The following is an 18972-nucleotide window of genomic DNA, read 5'->3' on the forward strand; positions in this document are numbered from 1 at the left end:
TGGGGGAAGCCCGTGACATCCTCCATGTCCTGAAAGTGAGACAAATACTGAATATGTCACCTGCTAGAATGTACAAAGTGTGCTTAGTCTACTAGAATTTTAAAAATAAAGAAAATTCTAGCAATGGAGCATGATTTTGAAAGTAATAATTCATAATTATATTTCTTCTTTACTATGTACATATATCTATTGTGTACAAGAATAAACTAATTAATTATTTATTTGCATCCTGAGGAACCTATTTGACTTTTTTCCCCTCTGTAACCTGTTCCCAGCTATTTGCGAAATCCTCAACTATTTGCGTTTTTTTTTCTGGTCTTTCTGAAACTCCCTAAGATGCCACAAGATGCCACCAAAGCACTCGCTAATAGGAAAGTAGTACACGTTAAAAGTCAAGGAGAGATTAACCTGAGTTGTTTAGTGGAAGTTACGGACTAAGGAGAGTGTTTGCTGTATGTGCATGTACGTGCTTTTCCAATTCTTTTTTTTTTTTTTTTTTTGCAATTTAACTATCTGTAAGCCATTTATTTTTAAGGGTGATGATGTTAGATGAGTTGATCATAGTTTTATAGTTACAGTTCAAACTATTAAGTTAAAATAAAATGTATGGTGGGCCTCAGTTGTGCTTTTTTTTCTTTTTGCTTTTTGCAGCAGGGCTTGTTCTCTACTGTACGTATCACTGGGAGAAAATATCCCTTTGCAAACATCTTCCTCTTCTTTCTCCATTAAGTGTCTGTCAGGTCTCTTCAAAGGTGAGTCGTTTACATTTTTTTGTGTGTCGTTATGCAGTCTGTTTGTTTTTAAGTTACCTAAACAATGCCTGTACAGTTAAATAAAGAGGTAAGGCTGTTGACAGGTTGACCTTGAAACAGACTATTCATATTTCCATTACTTTCTGTGGGAATTTCTTTTTAAAAAAAACAGTACTTGAAAGTCAGGTAGACATTATGACAAGATAGAGAGTGTAATGACACAACCACACCTGAGGGCGGCGGTAATGCTGTAGACTGTGTATCTGTGTCTTTTCTGCCGGAAATGGAAAATGTGTCAAGAGGAAAAAGCGAGAAAGACGGTGTAAAGAAGTCCTTGTTTTGGCCCATTTTCTGCGGGTTTTTTTTCTGTATACATTTATAACTTATAACGGAGTAAAGATTATTTACTAAAACTTCATGTCAGCTCTCGGAGCAGGTTGACCCGTCGGCAGAGATCGAGTGTGAGTGTAAAGTGTTGTGATTATCGCGTGAAAATGTGCAAAGTCGAAATGCTGAGAGCGTTGCTGAATCAGCGACTGAATGCGGCCGTTGACGAAATATTCGTAGTGTTTGAAAGAACGATAGCAGAATACGAGGAGGAACTTTGTCGGACAAAAGAGGAGAACGCGAGACAACTTCAACTACTGGACGCTTTCAACAGAGCAGGGGCCTCGTGTACAAAAGGTGCGCACGCACAAAAACGTGGCGTCCGTTCTTATTCACGGTAAAGTTCAGATGTATCAAGAGTGACATGACCGTGGAAATGTGCGGTCCCTCACGCCAACTGCATGGCTGGCGTAACGCACGTTTCTGCAGCTTTTGGTGCTTTGGCGAAACTTAGAGGTGATGCTGGGAAAGTGTTCTCATAAATCTGCACACCAGACACACATGAATAATTAGCGCTAATGAACAATTCATGCCCGGCAATATTTGATTTCAACAATGCAATTGAGGGAAGGACTGAGAATTATTTTGTTAACCAAAATATAACAAAATGTTATTTTGTGTTTAATGAACCACTGTTATTTGTGAGAACACCTATTAATTGATCAAGGCGATCATTTATGCCGCCTATTGCCCTCACAATCGCTTCGTGACTCCAGCACATGCACTGAAAAAAAACAGTCCTTTGAATTTACTTCATTTAAACATGCATTAATTGGTGACTCTAAATTGCTCCTAGGTGTGACTGTGAGTGCGAATGGTTGTTTGTTTGTATGTGCCCTGCAATTGGCTGGCAACCAGTCCAGGGTGTACCCCGCCTCCTGCCCGATGACAGCTGGGATAGGCTCAAGCACCCCCGCGACCCTAGTGAGGAGAAGCGGCTCAGAAAATGGATGGATGGATGGATGGATGGAACTCAGTGCACACATAAGGCACGGCGCGCCGCATTATAAGGCGCCCCATCCATTTTGGAGAAAATTTAAGACTTTTAAGTGCGCCTTGTGGTCGTGAAAATACGGTACTGTTACTAATATACTGTTACTGTACAGGGTGTCACGTTAGGCTACATTACTCCTCTATCAAGACTGCTCTACATTTTCAGTTACTACCTCATAGTAGCAGACGCATGTAGCGATGATGTTTGATATTTTTTAAGATGTTTCTATCTTTTAGAAAACTTGCTGCTTGTATGGTGTTTTAGTGGTTAGCACGTCTGCCTTGCAGTGAACAGGTCCCCGGTTCAAATATGGGCTCCTGTGAGATGTTTTCATGTTCTGTCCTTGCTTGTGTGGGTACTCCACGAGTACTCTGCCTTTCTCCCATACTCCAGGAACATGCTCCTTCAGTCAAGTGAAGAATCTAAATTGTCCATATGTGTGAATGTGAATGTTTCTGTGTCTAAATGGCCTACGATTACCTGGCGACCACTCCAATAGCCAAAGTCAGCTGGGATAGATTCTTGGTCGTCGAGGACCCTGATGAGAAGCGCTACAGAAAATGAATGGAATGGATTTATAATGATTTACGTTCCTGTTGTCACTGCCTGATGTTTCGCTATTTGGTGAATATTTGCATTTGGCTTGTTTCACATGTTCAGTAAATGGATACACAATAGTAATAAATGTGGCTCAATTGAATATCCATGTACACATACACACTTAAACCACTTTTAAATAAATAAAAAACATGATTCATATTTTGAGCCACTGTCGTAAAATGTGACTTCAATGAGCAAAGCTTGACTTGTTTGCCGCCTTCTGTCCTGCAGATGTCAGTGAAGATCTTCCCCCCAACCAACAGGAGTGGAGCTCCAGGGTAGAGCAGGAGGAGCCCGAGCCCCCACACGTGAAAGAGGAGGAAACGTGGAAAGGTCAGGAGGGAAAGCAGCGTCAAGGGTTGGACCTTCCAATGGTTCGTGTCATTGTGAAGAGTGAAGATGATGAAGACAAAGGTCAGAGCAATGAGAACAGAGGGGCGGGGCCTCGGACCAGCAGCTCAAGTCAACACATGACAGCCAAAGGTGATGGAGACCACTGTAGAGGATCACAAGCAGACAGCCTCTTAGCTCCACTATCAGATAGTGACGACAAAGCATCCCACTCTACTGACACCGATGAGGAATACTCTCAAGGTGATATGACATGTCACACTGACAGCAGGCACTTGACGTGTTCTCAGTGTGAAAAAACCTTTGGCAACAAGTCAACACTAAAAAGACACTTGATGGTTCACTCTGGAGAAAAACCATTCAGGTGCTCAGTATGTAATAAAAGTTTCAAACTGAAGGATACTTTAATCAGACACTTTAGGATCCACACAGGGGAGAAACCATTCTGCTGCTCAGTTTGTGGTAAAGGGTTCTCCGTAAAAGGAAATTTTATAACACATACAAGAACACACACTGGCGAAAAACCATATTCCTGCTCATTCTGTAACACATGTTTTCGTGCTCGTCCAGCACTGGTTAAACACTTGAGAACACACACAGGTGAGAAGCCTTTTACCTGTTCAGTCTGTGGTGAGAATTTCTCTCAAAAGGAGACTTTGAAGAGGCATACGAGAACTCACACTGGGGAGAAGCCATTTACCTGTTCAATCTGTGGTAAAAGATTCTCGATAAAAGGACATTTGATATCACACACAAGAACACACACTGGAGATAAGCCATTCATCTGCTCAGTTTGTGGTAAAACATTCACTCAGAAGGGAAATTTAATAAGACACACAAGAACACACACTGGGGAAAAACCATTTTCTTGCTCAGTCTGCAACAAATGTTTTGGTGATAATTCGGGATTGATTATTCACAGGAGAACGCACACAGGAGAGAAACCTTTCACCTGCTCGGTCTGCAGTCAAAGATTCTCTACAAAAGGGCATTTGATAACACACACAAGGACACACACAGGAGAAAAACCCTTTTCCTGCTCAATATGCAACACCAGTTTTAGTTGTCATTCAGGACTCTTTCAACACATGAAAAAACACCAAGGTGAGGGTATTTAGTGTGTTTAATTACAAAGTACCAGAGGTCTCAATCAAAACCATTACATACACACACTACAGAGCCCAAAAGTTTTGATTTTTAAAAACAGGTGATGGGAGAATGTGTGTCCATTAAAAACTGACACCAATTGAAAAGCACATTTCAGTTTTTCTATAATTTCATCAATAAGGAATTCAACCGAACTGTATACTGCAGTATAGAAGTACTTGGAGAACTAATGGAATAATGCCTCATGCAGTGATTTTATTAGAACAAGAACCGCTTGGGACGGCACTGCCATGCCGCTGGCATTTTTTCCAAGGGCCCCCTCATATTTCTCACTGTTGACATATGTGCTCTCAATTGTAATGAGTGTGAAGCATAATCAAATCCAGGTGTGGTTAATTATGTTTGTATTGATTGGATGACGAGTCAGTGAATGGACTGAAAATGTCATGCCTCTAATGTGATTGTGTATAAATAAAAATGTCTCCTGTTATTCCAAAGAGAGAACGGAAAAGCAGCAGTTCAAGCACACCTTGATGGTCGCAGTATAATTATTTTTATATATAATATATAATATAACAGTATTTCCAAGTCAATATGCCTTTAGGCTGCTCAACGGCAGGAATGCTTTGATTCTACTCTTAACAGGTTATGGGTCCAGACACAGACAACTGAAGAGAAAAGGTGTTAAATGACCACGTGTAGTGAAATGTTTGTTGTGTACAAAACAAGTCTGTTACCAGACTTATCTTTTACATGATCTTTGAAGTTCTGAAAGGTCTAAGTCAACTACATGATTTATCATCAACCACATCGGAACTAATGGAAAATTCACTGTGGACACACTTTAATTATATGCCGTTCCATTTCTCTAACCTTTTTAGGGTATGACCCACCTAAAACTGTTGAATGATCTTCCTTGTGCCCTCTTAAATTTGCCCAGTACATCAACACGAAGCATTGGCTGCTATGCTAACTTCCACCTTTTATTTTTTTGCTTCTTCTTCTTGGTGTTTAATAGCGGGAGAGCCACTTCACACGTTGGTGTCGGAAGTGGGAATACTGTAGATACAGCCGTATCCAGCTAATTTAATACATGATAACACAGAACACTTATCACCACCTAGAGCTAACGGGCTTCAGGGATACAGACATCTGTGCACACGGTCCAACCATAACACACAATTACCCACATGAATTCTGGCTGTAACAATTAAACTGTTTTGGTTGGAAATCATGGGAGAGCTATCCAAGATCCTTAACTTAGGCATCCCACTCTCCTCCACCATCGCCCTACTTGATGAATTCACCTTAGCAGTCCCAAAACAGCTTCAAACATTCATCGACATGAATCAAACCGTGGCCCAAAAAAAAAAATACAAAATTTTATAGAGTTTTATGTGATCCGACTTTCATTGAGACACCGAAGGTATCTGAGTCAGAGGGGTGTTCCGTATAAATATAATAATTTCAATCAGTCTTCACAACCCTGTTCAAATGCCAGGTTTTTGTGATTTAAAAAAAATAATAATAATAATTAGACCAAGATAAATCATTTAAAAACTTTTTCCACCATTAATGCAGCCTGTATCCTGGACAACTCCATCCATCCATCCATTTTCTGAGCCGCTTCTCCTCACTAGGGTCGCGGGCGTGCTGGAGCCTATCCCAGCTGTCATCGGGCAGCTGAACTGGTTGCCAGCCAATCGCAGGGCACATAGAAACAAACAACCATTCGCACTCACAGTCATGCCGACGGGCAATTTAGAGTCTCCAATTAATGCATGTTTTTGGGATGTGGGAGGAAACCGGAGTGCCCGGAGAAAACCCATGCAGGCATGGGGAGAACATGCAAACTCCACACGGGAATTGAACCCCGCACCTCAGAACTGTGAGGCTGACGCGCTAACCAGTCGTCCACCGTGCCGCCTCCTGGACAACTCAATTGGGAAAAAATATATATATTTTCAAGGGGAAATAAAAAACACTGAGGTAATGTGGTTGCACAAGTGTGCACACCCTCTTATAAATGGGGATGTGACTGCTTAGAATTAACCAATCACATTCAAACTATGTTAAAAGCTTGTCAGCATTTCAGTTGTTTATCTTTACTTTGCCTCTTGAAGATTAATTTCTTTTTTTCAGTTCAGTTGTACTTTTTCCACCATTAATGTAGTCTATAACAGTGGCGTTAAATGTATGGCCCATGGGCCATAACCGCCCCGTCAGGGGATCCAATCCGGCCTGCGGGCATTGTTTAAGTTTTAGTTCATTTATACTTAGACTTGTTTTGAAACTCGTACTTTTATTTTGAAACAACCACCATAGAACCGGTAGTGTTATGAGTCACGTGACTGACATGCACAAACTGAGAGAGAAAAAATAAGCTCGGTAGGGCACACCTCCAATCCATATGCAGTAAGAGAGTGAGACTGCGTGAAGCAATGCCAATATATATGTATCATATTATGTATTGTTTGTTCAGTAACTTCGTGTGCAAATGTGCAGTCATGCAGTGAAAAACGGGTTTTTGAAGTTCATTTTGACATGGCTTTTTTTAAAGCCCGGATAAAAACGGTTAGGTTACGACAGACAAACAAATCATGCGAGTGACTCGCTGTGGCAGAGACCCCTGACAGGGAAAAGCTGAAAGTACTGAGATGCAGGCTACAAGCTAATTTGATGCATGCTAGTAGTTGGAGACGGGTTGCTAATTGTTTGTGCTGTCTAATGATAAACTGATATACTGTAGATTCATTGTTTGTATTTTAAGCTTTTTATGGCAACCTGGGTGACTATTAAATAAGCACCCAATTAAGTTTTTATTTTGCACTTACTGTGAATATGTATGTCCTTAATAGAAATAGCTTATACATTAACCTTGTTCATTTTGTTTTAGTTTCATTCTGTCAATCTGCCTGTATACCTTTACAAGGCAATGGGATAACTGCACTTTCATTTTGAAAAGTTCCCACTTTAGTTTGTAAGGTGTATAGAGTCAGTTGAGCCTTTCAAGATTTCCAAATGTATGTGAAAATATATGTAAATTTAAAATGATTTCTAAATAAGTTGTTCTATTAAGGGTATGTACAGTTTATAGATCTGCTGTAAAATGCATGTGTAAATGAAAACGCTGATTCATAATATTGTTGAAATTGCACTAATTTTTGTTATGACATTTGAGCTTGCCCATATGATTTGAAACAAGATTTGTAACGAGATAATAATCATTAATGTGAATAGTTTCCCAAATGTAGTTGTAATTATGTGCACCCAAAAAATGGTTTTAAAAAATTTGAATTGTCGTTATTTATAGTGGATATTGAGTTCAAATTGGGGGAGTGGGTGTTCTCTAATATATAAACTTCATTAATGGCGGAAAAAGTTTCGGGATGATTTATCTTGGGCTCAATTCTTATATGAATTTTTTATTTTTTTTTTAACAGGGATGTGTAGACTTTTTTTATATCCACCGTATAGCAACACTGCAGGGCACATTGGTGTCAGAAGTGTGACTGCTGAGCAACGCTGAAACAACGGTGTCAGAAGGGGTCCAGTCCACTTTTTAAATATATAAAAATAAATAATTGCATTACACTTAGTAGCACTAACACAACAAACATATCAACAGAGGGTCCGTTGGGAAATTCACTCCGGGCGCGCTCTCTGCGCCCCGGAAATATTGGTAACTCAGAGCGTTGTTGGAGTGTGTCGCTCGATATAAGTAAAACTGACACATTCAATATGGCGAATGTACTGACGTATCCCTGCCAATAGCCAACACGTTAATTAGTAAAGTTAAAGAAAATGCAGCACGCTCTCTCAGTGCCGCAATCTCAGTGCGCGGTGGGGGCGCTTCACTGAGTTTCCGAACGGACCCAGACACCGGGGCGAAACTAGGATTGTTCCGAGACTGCGTGACGTCACGGCCGGAAACAGCTGTGGTCACGAAACGGGGGAACGAAAGCTTCCGCTGACGCTGTTCCGAGCCACGTGCGGGAGAGTACAGCGCTGAACCTTCACCAACCTTATTGTTTGACTCTGCATTTTCGAATGAATTGTTGAACTTTTTAACCGGCCTAGACATTGAAGAATCACCTCGTCAGAACAAAATAACCGGGGAATAGAGGATTGAACGGCCGGCAGGCTAAAGCCGGGCCGCGACTTTTCTTTGTTCTCTTTCTCGACCTCTAAGACGAGTCGTCGCTGAGTGAGTGCAAAGTGTTGTGATTATCGTGTGAAAATGTGTAAAGTAGAAATGCTAAAAGCGTTGCTGAGTCAGCGACTCACTGCAGCCGTCGCAGAAGTTGTTGTCGTGTTTGAAAGAACGATAGCAGAGTACGAGGAGGAACTTTCTCGGACGAAAGAGGAGAACGAGCGTCAACGTCAACTACTGGACGCCGTTTTAATGCCTCAAGTTGTGTTACGCAAAACAGGTTTGTTACTTCTGTTGTTTACCGTTGTTGATATGGGTGGCTGGGCTAAACTAGGCCGCAGAACTTCTTCCATTCTGGATCTACTGTATGTTGGGCAAAGCCGAGAGAGTGTGCGCGTGCGTTACACAACTTCTATCTTCTTCTTTTGGGTTACTTTCGCAAAAACAACTGCCGGATTGTAAAATATGAAATTTCAATGTAATACAGTGCTGTGAAAATGTATTGGTCCCCTTCTCAAATGCTCATATCTTTGTATTGTTTCCCCACTTTAATGTTTAAGATCATCAAAGAAATGTAGATATCACACAAATATAACCCAAGTGCACTTTTTATATGGAGATTTCATTTATTAAGAGGAAAAAACTATTCAAAGTTACCTGGCCCTGTGTGGCAAAAGTAATTACCTCCCGTGATAAATCATGAGTTAGTTGTGGCTAATCACAATTTTGGGTTAATTTTCACTGATTACCCACAGACCTGTTCAATCAAGAAATCACTTAAACAGAATATGTCCCAACAAAATCAAGTGCCGTGCCGCCAATTCAGAAACGTTGAGGACTAATTAAGGAAAAACAGTTGATTTCTTTCAACTGAAATGTATTATATTTTACTCTATGCTGAAAACGGTGGACGACTGGTTAGCACATCTGCCTCACAGTGCCGAGGACCCGGGTTCAAATCCGGCCTCGTCTGTGTGGAGTTTGCATGTTCTCCCCGTGCCTTCGTGGGTTTTCTTCGGGTACTCCGGTCCGTAGGTGTGAATGTGAGTGTGAATGGTTGTTTGTCTATATGTGGCCTGCGATTTGCTGGCTGTTTCTTTAAACACGCAACATCAAATTTTGGGGCTGTTTTTTGGGGAGCTTGATCAGCTTAATGGCATTTCCATTCATTTCAATGGGAAAGCTGATTCGACACACAAGTGATTTGACTTTTGTCGCAAAATGAATTAAACTCTTCGGCCAAGGTACCACTGTATATACAGCTATTTACTTTTTGTGACACTTTGGCGGTGTGCTGTTAGCTTTTTTTTCTTATGTAAAATACATATATGCCTTGGCTTAATGAATGTAGGGAAACAATTATTTAGTTGATCAATAGCACACAGTTACACCAGGATGTTAGCAGTGAACATGCTGTCCAGTGTTCTGGTGGATGCCAGCCAAAAGGTTGTGTACAGGGTGGCATTATTATTATTTAAAAATAATAATACAAATGAAATCATTATAATTAATAATCTGTTGAAGAGCTACTGAACATTTACACTTCAAGGTTCATCTCAATAAATCAGAATATTGTAGAAAATGCAATTTGTCAGTAGTTATTTCGCATCAAAAAGTTAAAACTCATATATTCAATAAACAGGAAATATTAAATGATTTTACTTTTAGAATTTTGAAATGCCCGTAGGTGTGAATGTGAGCGTGAATGGTTGTTTATATGTGCTCTGCGATTGGTTGGCAACCAGTTCAGGGTGTACCCCGCCTCCTGCCCGATGATAGCTGGGATAGGCCCGCGACCCTAGTGAGGAGAAGCGGCTCAGAAAATGGATGGATGGATGATTATACTGTAGCTCATTGCTAATGAAAACCTAAAATTCTCCATCTCAAGAAATATAGGCATTTTTAAACCTATTTAGGGGGGTTTCAATTACGTTTTTTCGCTATTCACGGCAAGGCTCATTCCCTATCTCCTGTTTGGTCTTGTTATTTCCATTACCGTATTGTAATTAGTATTTTTACATTAAGTAATTGGTCCGAGGACCCATTTAATTACATGCTTTTCGTTTACAGCCACACAAGCAACAGAGGACCTTAGTGGGATCAGACCTGCAGATGTCCATGATGACCATCTTCCCCCCAAGCAGCAGGAGTGGCGCTCCGAGGTGGAGCCGGAGGAGCCAGAGCCCCCCCACATGAAAGCGGAAGAAGAGATGTCCGAGCCACCCCACGTTAAAGAGGAGGGAGAGCACCTTCTTGGCCTGGAGTTGCCGGGGACTGCCGTCCCTTTGAAGAGCGAAGATGGCGAGGGCTCGCAGATTCATTCTAGTCAAAGTGAGGCGAACAGAGTTGCGGGGCCTACAAGCTGCAACTCCACTCAACACATGTCAACAGAAGACGTCGATGTCCACACGTCGTCGTCCCACTACCCTGAGACATTTGCCTGTTCAGTCTTTGAAGGATTCTATCAGAATGAGTATTTGATGGCAGAAAACACTCGAAACAACGCATTTCCCTGCTCTGTTTGTGGTAAACGATTCTCGCACAAGAAGAATCTGACGCCACACATGAGGACGCACACAGGGGAGAAACCTTTCAGCTGCTCATTCTGCAGTCAAAGCTTCTCGCTCAAGGCCACGTTGACCACACACATGAGGAGACACACAGGGGAGAAACCTTTCGCTTGTTCAGTCTGTGGGCGAAGGTTTTCTGCACGGGGGAATTGGGTCACACACAGAAGAACACACACCGGTGAAAAACCCTTTTCCTGCTCAGTCTGCAACAAAGATTTTAGTGCTCGTTCCGCATTTGCCAGTCACATGAAGAGACACACGGTGACGAGTATTTAGCTCAGGGGTTTTCCAACTTTTTGGGCACAGGGACCCCTGATAGGGGTGAATTTTTTTAAGGATCCCCTCAGCATCCTAATATCATTTAAATATAATGACATCTAAATGCCAAATGAATCAAAAAGTTGCCTATTTTCAAGAAAAAAAATACACAATTTTACTATGACAAATTCATCCATTTCTGAGAATGGGTCACACACATAAGAACCCCCGTCTCTCTAAGAGTAAAGAGTAAGAGTAAGTTACTCTCTAAGAGTAAAGGTGATTTATTTATTTATTTTTTCCCCAAAAAAGAAAAGTTGTAATCTTAGCAGAACAAAGATACATTTTGTTTGGATGAGCAGACGTACGTAAACTTGCGAGAATAAAATAAAAAAAAAATTCCAGGGTAAAGTCATAATATCATGATAGTAAAGTCAAATTTTAATGACGGAAGTGTGCCGCTCGATATAAGTAAAACTGACACATTCAATAAACTTGATTGTGATAATATAATGCCCTTTGGAAAAGATGCTTTTATTCTAAAAATTAAAAAAAATATGCCTTTTATTCCCAAAATAGGACTTTTTTCTTAATAATATGCCTTTTGTTCTAATAATAATAATATTTTTTTATGCATGCAGAAATGTCAGGTTTATGTGACATTACATCACAATGATATCAAAGCTTTTCATTGGCCCAAAGCTAAGGTAGGGTATTTTTCATATTGGCGTGCGAGTACCCACATGTTGGCATCCACTTCTTCAAATGATTCAACATAATTTATTTCGAATTATTTTATGAGCACCCAAGCTACAGCTCACAGACTCCTGAAGAACACATTTTGACCTGATCTGGATGAAAGGGCTCTGATTTCGAATGCACATTACTGTATATTCATATTTAGCTAACTAATTGGTCTCTTGAGAAGTTAAGTGGCATTCAGTTAAAATGTCGGTGGGTCTCATATTGGTTGTTCATCTGTTTGTTTGTCTTGGGTAGCACGTTGGATGAGTGGTTGGCATGTCTGCCTGACAGTTCTGAGGTTTTGGTTTTGAATCTCAGCTCCGGCCATTCTGTGTGGAGCTTGCATGTTCTCCCCATGCCTGTGTGGCTTTTCACTCGGTATTCCGGCTTAATCCCACGTTCCAAAAACAGTCTTCTGAGGTTAAAGGGGCATTATCAGTTTTAAAACTCCGAGCAAAATTTGAATGTAGCTTCACTTCACTAATCACCCGCCTCCACCCCACACAACACCTTCAGTTTCTGACAAAAGCCATGCCCCTCACTTGCCCGAGGCGTACACTGTATTAATTGTGCACTGTAAACAAGCCGATGTTGGACGTTAGTCGGATAACTTATTCGTAATAATGTTACTATAACACTAAATGTTATCAGTTTAACATTTTGTTTTGAAATGTACAATCAATTACAAGTCAAGAAGAGGTGATAAACTTACCTGTCAAGCAGGAATGTCACTTTTTCTGCAGCCGTTTTGAATCCTCTCAGCTGCCTGTGACCCCTCTGAGAGGCAGCTTGTGTGTTTACCTTGTTTTGTCTCACCATCTGTCCCAATTCCTTCTTTTTAACTCATGTTGCTAACCAAAGGTGGATAATCCACGATAGTTTCAGCGAAGCTCCTGAAGCCCAAGGAAATAAGTTAGGGTAAGGCAGCAGGGGTGTGCTAGCAAGTGCATGGCAAATGATTGACACGTCGTCGGTCACGCCTTCTGTCTCTGACTGCTCGTTTTTCCTCCGTTTTTTTTTCTTTTTTTCTGACTGCTCGTTTTTCCTCCGTTTTTTTTTTTTTTTCAAGAATACAATGTATGTGCCAGTACTAGTCAAAATATGGTATGAGCTTGGAATAACAATGTAATTGAATAATTTATCAACTCAAGAGAGTCGCCATGTTCAGCGAAATCGTCATCAACTCTCGATCGGAAGTGGCGTCTAAGTGCAAGGAGCACTTGGCACACTATACAGTGCGCTATACAACTACGTTGGCTGGCAGATTTTGAGCGCAATGGCTTCAATCATTCCATCCAAAGCTGAGAAGAAAATCTTGCAGCGGCCATCAGAGGAACTATAGTAAACAGTAAAAGCGTTGTACATCAGCTTCATGATGAGAAAGAGATTAGGCAGAAACAAATCACGATCGGCTCACAGCTCGATAAGTATGTAGTATGTAGATGAAGTTTATGATAATGTTTTATTATGTAGCTTTTGTACATGTAATGAAATCGAATATGTAGCATGTCATTGCGAATATTTATTGTGGTTTGTAAATAAAGTGGCCAGGAATTGGTGAACATGTCACGTTCTTGTGAATTTGCACTCATGCGAGCGTGAAAAAATCTAAAAATGGCTGCCCGCATAAGCGACTAGATGTGATGTTTTAAACATACATTTATTCGTTACATTACATTATTTGTTCATCTACTGCACTGGTGGCCCGGGGGCCAGATCCGGCCTGGCATGTCATATTATGTGGCCCGCGAGAGTGTGCATCGACTTTGTGTTTCTTAAAAATACCAAAATTGCAAACTGGCTTCACTTTTAAAAATATTGAGATATTGCAAGCATTTTTTGTTACCAACCCCCCTTTTAAAATAATATTGATTAATACTGTAGTAGAACTAACTGTTTTTACTGGCTTCTGATTTCAAAAGTAATTATCCATTAATTTGTGTATATGTAATAATATGAGGCAATCATATGGGTTTGCAGCCATAACGGCCCTTCGAGTGGAACCGTAAGTGCGATGTGGCCCGCGACAAATATGAGTTTGACACCCCTGATCTACTGTATCACTACTGTAGATGGCAGTGTGGTGACGTTCGGACCAGTGCTGTGTATAGAACGTCTGTACACAACGGCTCTGGTCGGGACACTGGAGGAGCAAAAAGCAAAGCTAAGCTACACTGACACTGACACAGCCCCGGGGTTGTGTGCGCAACTGTGCATGCTTACGCAGTTCGTTCGATGATGCGCGCACGCGCGTGTACCATTTGTTTTTAATGGAATACCGTAAACACGATTCAGAGGTCGTGCTGAGATCGACTCATCTGCGTGCATCGCGAGCTAGCTTAGTTTAGCTAGCTGCGAACAAAGACGCAGAAGGAAGCAACGAGTCCTTGGGGCACGGAGTCGTAAAAGTGTGTTTGCGTGAAAATGTGTAAAGTTGAAATGCTGAAGGCGTTGCTGAGTCAGCGACTAAGTGCGGCCGTGGAAGAAATATTTGTGGTATTTGAACGAACGTTAGCAGAATACGAGGAGGAACTTTCGCGAACAAAAGAGGAAAACCAGCGGCAACGTCAACTACTGGACGCTGTTTTCAAGAAGAGTCGAGACGAATTGCAGAGAGAAGGTTGGTCCACTTCCTCTCGCACATTAGCCTTCATTTTACTGTTCTGAAGCACTTCGGTAGGCTGAAGCTAAGTGGTGCTAAGCATGCGTGCACTCGTCGCCATAGTTACAGCCAAACGCAAACTCGTTCTTGAAACACATTTTTCATCCGATATATTATGACAACTTTGATAATCACACAACGCAGAAAGGACAAACTTCAAAGTTTTGTTGTTCATTTCTGGCACATTAGATTTTTTTTTCTTTAAGTTGTAATTGCATTTTATGGTGTGTTGACAATGGATGTACTGGTGAGCACACACTACACTTCAACAACAGTAAGTACAAAAAAGGAGAGATTTTTAAACAAAAATGACCCAAAAAAAGATGAATAAAGGCATAGGCAAGAAAAGTGATTCCCAACCAATTTGATGGGGGACATTTAGCCTTCATTGAAGACTAAATTTGCCACAGGTATGAATGTGTGTTTGAATGCTTGCCTTGTCTATATGTGGCTGGTGACCAGTCCAGACTGTACCCTGCCTTTCACCCAAAGTCAGCTAGGTTAGGCTCCAGGAGGTCAACCTAGCATGGCCAAAGCACAATAGAAAATGGATGGATGAATAAAAGCTGTGACAAACTTCATAGTTTTGTTCATTTTTGGTCAAATTGCTTTAAAAATAGTTGTAGTTAACATTTACTGGGGTGTTGCCATTTTCGCAGTTCACTAATGTGACTCGGATGTAGCTCACATGGGCTCCAGGCCTGGTCATTGTGATGGTCTGTTTTTCTCTCAGTCCAGGCGGGGTGTCGTCAACATCAGCTATCAGCTGTTGTTCAGCCATCCATCCATCCATTTTCTATAATGCTTGTCCTCATTAGGGTCGCAGGTAAGTTATTTGTTCTAAAAGGCAGCGCTCGGTCCCTATCTCACCTCATACATTAAACTATAAACGATCCTGTTCAGTATCATTTGTTGTTATATGTCACGAGTGACACTTTTTTATTTATTTATTTATATAGAAACAGTGGACGCCATTAACGGGTTCAAGGAGCCACAGCCCCCAAACGTTAAAGAGGAAGAAGAGGAGGGTGATATCACTAAGTTGTCACTGATTCGAATCATTGTGAAGAGTGAAGATGATGAAGACAAAGGGCAACATGAGGCAAACGGAGCCGCTGAGCTTCTGAGCACCAGCTCAAGTCTACACATGACAAAAAAAAGTGATGGAGCCCACTGCAAAGAACCCCAAGCAGACAGCCTCTTAGCTCCACTCTCAGATCGTGATAACATATCGTCATACTATCCTGACACTGATGATGAACACTTTAAAGGTCAGATGACATGTCACACTGACAACAAACATGTGAAATGCTCCCAGTGTGACAAATTATTTTATGACAAGTCAAATTTGAACAGACACATGAGGGTCCACACAGGAGAGAAACCCTTTACGTGCTCAATTTGTGGTAAAAGCTTCAACCTGAAGGACTCTCTAGTCCGACATGTGAGGATTCACACGGGAGAGAAACCATTTAGCTGCTCAGTGTGCGGCAAAAGATTTTCAATTAAAGGAACTTTGAATATACACGCAAGAACACACACTGGGGAGAAACCATATCGCTGCTCAGTCTGTAATGCAAGTTTTAGTTGTCATTCGGGACTTGGTCAGCACATGAGAAGACACACTCGGGGGAACAAGCTTCACAGCCTCCAACATCCGTCATGAAAGAGGCGGGGCCATGAAATTGTTCACCTCATCAATGATTGACCAGCATAAAGCTTCCTTCCCTCGTTTTCCTTTCTCTGGAAATGCACTGTATTTATTATCTCTATATATATATTTTTTTTTTAAGATTGCATGTGTGATGCGACGATGTGCATTGGATGCTTCTTATCTGTATTCTGTTACACACACCGCCAACTCAGACTGCTTCAGCATATTCGGCTTTGTCCGGTTTAAAGAAAATATGGTGATCTGAGAGCAGCGGTGCTCAAGATTTTTAGGTCCAGGGACGCCTTTCCGGGGTGAAATTTTTCCAAAGACCTCTCATAATCCTAAAGCCAAGTTAACATGTCTACTGTGTGTACTCCTAAATGCCATGGAAATTATTTATTTCTTAAATGTTTCAACCTAAATCTTAATGATCTGTTTTAATAGATAGGAACCTAACTGAATTACAGTTGAATTAAATTCAATATTTATCCATTGTCCCGAGCTGAGGCGCACTGCTCCCACTAATAAAATGCCTGCGAACAGAGAGAAGCTAGTTTACAAACCACCTACTTGCAGATTTATTTTTTAAACCTCCGCTATTTGCTGAAAAACTCACTTATTTGCTGTTTTCATATTAGGCCAAAGCCCTGTTTGATATAGAAGTATTGCCTCAGCGCCATCTTGGTGCCAAGGAACTCCAGGATGTTGAAGTGAAGAGAGGTGCTTCATCAGGCCATAGCCTTGGCTATTAGAACAGTATTTAGCCACTATCTTGTGGCATGTATAGTCAATTCTGGTGTTACTCGCAGATTTTTGCTTATCGTGGCAGGGCTCAGTCCCTGTTTCCGGCAAATAGCAGGGGAACACTGAATGCACTTTTTTATCAAATGATATTAACATAATTTATTGCAAAATACTTTGCAGACCCCCAAGTTACAGCTTATGGAGCCCCGCGGGTACAACCGCCTTAAAGGGCAAATAAGCGAGTAAAATTCTCCATTAGTTCTCAGTCATTAGTGGTCAGTATTGACTTTACACCAAGCACCACCAACCTTATTACCAACAGTAATATCCAATACAAGAGCTTGAGCAACAATTCTGACTTCACAAACATTTGAATTATTGATGCTGTCAGAGAGGTATTATTCATGTAACACTATTTGTTATTTTGGTTGTTCAGTTAATACCTCTCTGGCAGTGTATTTATACTATTATTATTATTATTGGAACTTAGTAGATCGTGCAAGTGATCATAATGTTGGGGCTAATCATCTTGTATGTATAATGTTGTGATAGAGATAACTAAAGTGATAATCCTAACATTCCCCATAGGTAGGTAGGTAGACGTTGTGGATGAAAATAATTTTACTGTAAATATTTGTTTATCCTTTCCACTTTCAAGGCCGTTGTTTGTCTCTGTGTTTATATGCTTGCATATTACCCTTCCAACCATGAGGTTACTTAAATTTACATTTTTGGTTGGTGAGGATTTCAGACATTTTCATTTGTCCGCATTAAAGGCTGGATGCGATGTTATTTATAATCATTCTGTCACACAAGCCAATTTATTCTTCCATAATGGAAACAAGTCAAGTAAAGCAGACAGTTCCATATCTACCACAGCCACTAAAACAAGCAAAAAAAGGCGAAAGCCACATTATTGTTACAAGTGTTAATAAAGTGCAACGTTGTGGACTAAAACAAGAGGACCATGGTCTCAGACTTTGTATTTGTGTGTGTGTGAGAGAGAGCGAGAGAATAACATGCAGTGTGACTTCAGTTTCCACTCAGTGACAGTGTGAATGTCAATGATTGTCTCTGTATGTGTCCTGCGATTGCATAGCGACCAATCCAAGGTGTATTCATGTTCTGAGTAGCGTCTAGTGCTCGAAGAATGCAAAACGTTTAAGAACAGTTTAGACCTGGGACAGTCCCTGCAGAAACCCTACTATTAATTTCTGCAGAGGTAGAGAATTATTGAAGACCGAATCCATCCATCCAATTTCTTTAATGCTTATACTTATTAAGGTGGCGGGTGAGCTGGAGTGTATCCCAACTGACTATGGGCGAGAGGTGGGGAATCTTGAGGCAAGTATAATTTTTGAGGAATATTCTTATTCATCAGCAACCACAGTGCTTTAGGTTAATCCAATATGTTAATAAACCTCAAATGAGAATGTTCAAGAAAGTAAAAGTGAGGTTTAGGCTTTCTTAGGAGAATATCAATTTGTAGACAATTATTAAGCAACTGTTGGTGTGCAGAATTATTACACAACTGAATGATTTTCCCATCTCACTTTTTTTATTTTCATTTTTTTAAGTGAGAATTATAAACAAACAAAAACTTTCCAATAGAAATTGATAGATAATGATAAATATAAAAAGAGTGACCAATATAGCGACCTTTCTTTTCAATGACGGTGATAAGCCTTCCATGCATGGATTCTGTCAGTTTCTAGATTTGTAGTCGATCAAGTGCAGCAGAAAACAAAAGGGCTATTGTTTTCCATCCATCCATTTTCCATACCGCTTATCCTCACCATGGTCGCGGGCGTGCTGGAGCCTATCCCTGCTGACTCTGGGCAGGAGGCGGGGTACACCCTGAACTGGTCGCCAGCCAATCGCAGGGCACATAGAAACAAACAACCATTCCCACTCACATTCACACCTACAGGCAATTTAGAGTCTTCAATCAACCTACAATGCATGTTTTTAGGATGTGGGAGGAAACCGGAGTGCC

The 18972-nt window shown here is 40.9% G+C and overlaps 3 protein-coding genes across 4 annotated transcripts; all 3 read left to right on the plus strand.

Moving 5' to 3' along the window:
* The first annotated feature begins 1035 nt into the window (after positions 1 to 1035).
* LOC133473161 (zinc finger protein 501-like) lies at positions 1036 to 4719 on the plus strand. Its single transcript, XM_061764754.1, has 2 exons — positions 1036 to 1436; positions 2965 to 4719. The coding sequence occupies exons 1-2, from the start codon at positions 1247 to 1249 to the stop codon at positions 4200 to 4202; spliced, it is 1428 nt and encodes a 475-aa protein (XP_061620738.1). The 5' UTR covers positions 1036 to 1246; the 3' UTR covers positions 4203 to 4719.
* A 3396-nt stretch (positions 4720 to 8115) lies between these two features.
* LOC133473310 (oocyte zinc finger protein XlCOF19-like) lies at positions 8116 to 13765 on the plus strand. Of its 2 annotated transcripts, XM_061764959.1 has the most exons (3): positions 8116 to 8398; positions 8484 to 8624; positions 10415 to 13765. In XM_061764959.1, exons 2-3 carry the CDS (start codon positions 8597 to 8599, stop codon positions 11188 to 11190), a joined length of 804 nt encoding a protein of 267 aa, XP_061620943.1. In that variant the 5' UTR covers positions 8116 to 8398; positions 8484 to 8596; the 3' UTR covers positions 11191 to 13765. The 2 variants fall into 2 exon arrangements, with proteins under 2 accessions (XP_061620943.1, XP_061620934.1); XM_061764950.1 differs by having other exon boundaries at positions 8116 to 8624.
* Positions 13766 to 14010: 245 nt separating this feature from the next.
* LOC133473328 (zinc finger protein 41 homolog) lies at positions 14011 to 17922 on the plus strand. Its single transcript, XM_061764983.1, has 2 exons — positions 14011 to 14536; positions 15538 to 17922. Exons 1-2 carry the CDS (start codon positions 14341 to 14343, stop codon positions 16242 to 16244), a joined length of 903 nt encoding a protein of 300 aa, XP_061620967.1. The 5' UTR covers positions 14011 to 14340; the 3' UTR covers positions 16245 to 17922.
* Positions 17923 to 18972: the final 1050 nt, after the last annotated feature.

The sequence above is a fragment of the Phyllopteryx taeniolatus genome, chromosome 2 (assembly GCF_024500385.1).
Source record: "Phyllopteryx taeniolatus isolate TA_2022b chromosome 2, UOR_Ptae_1.2, whole genome shotgun sequence".
Lineage (NCBI taxonomy): Eukaryota > Metazoa > Chordata > Actinopteri > Syngnathiformes > Syngnathidae > Phyllopteryx > Phyllopteryx taeniolatus.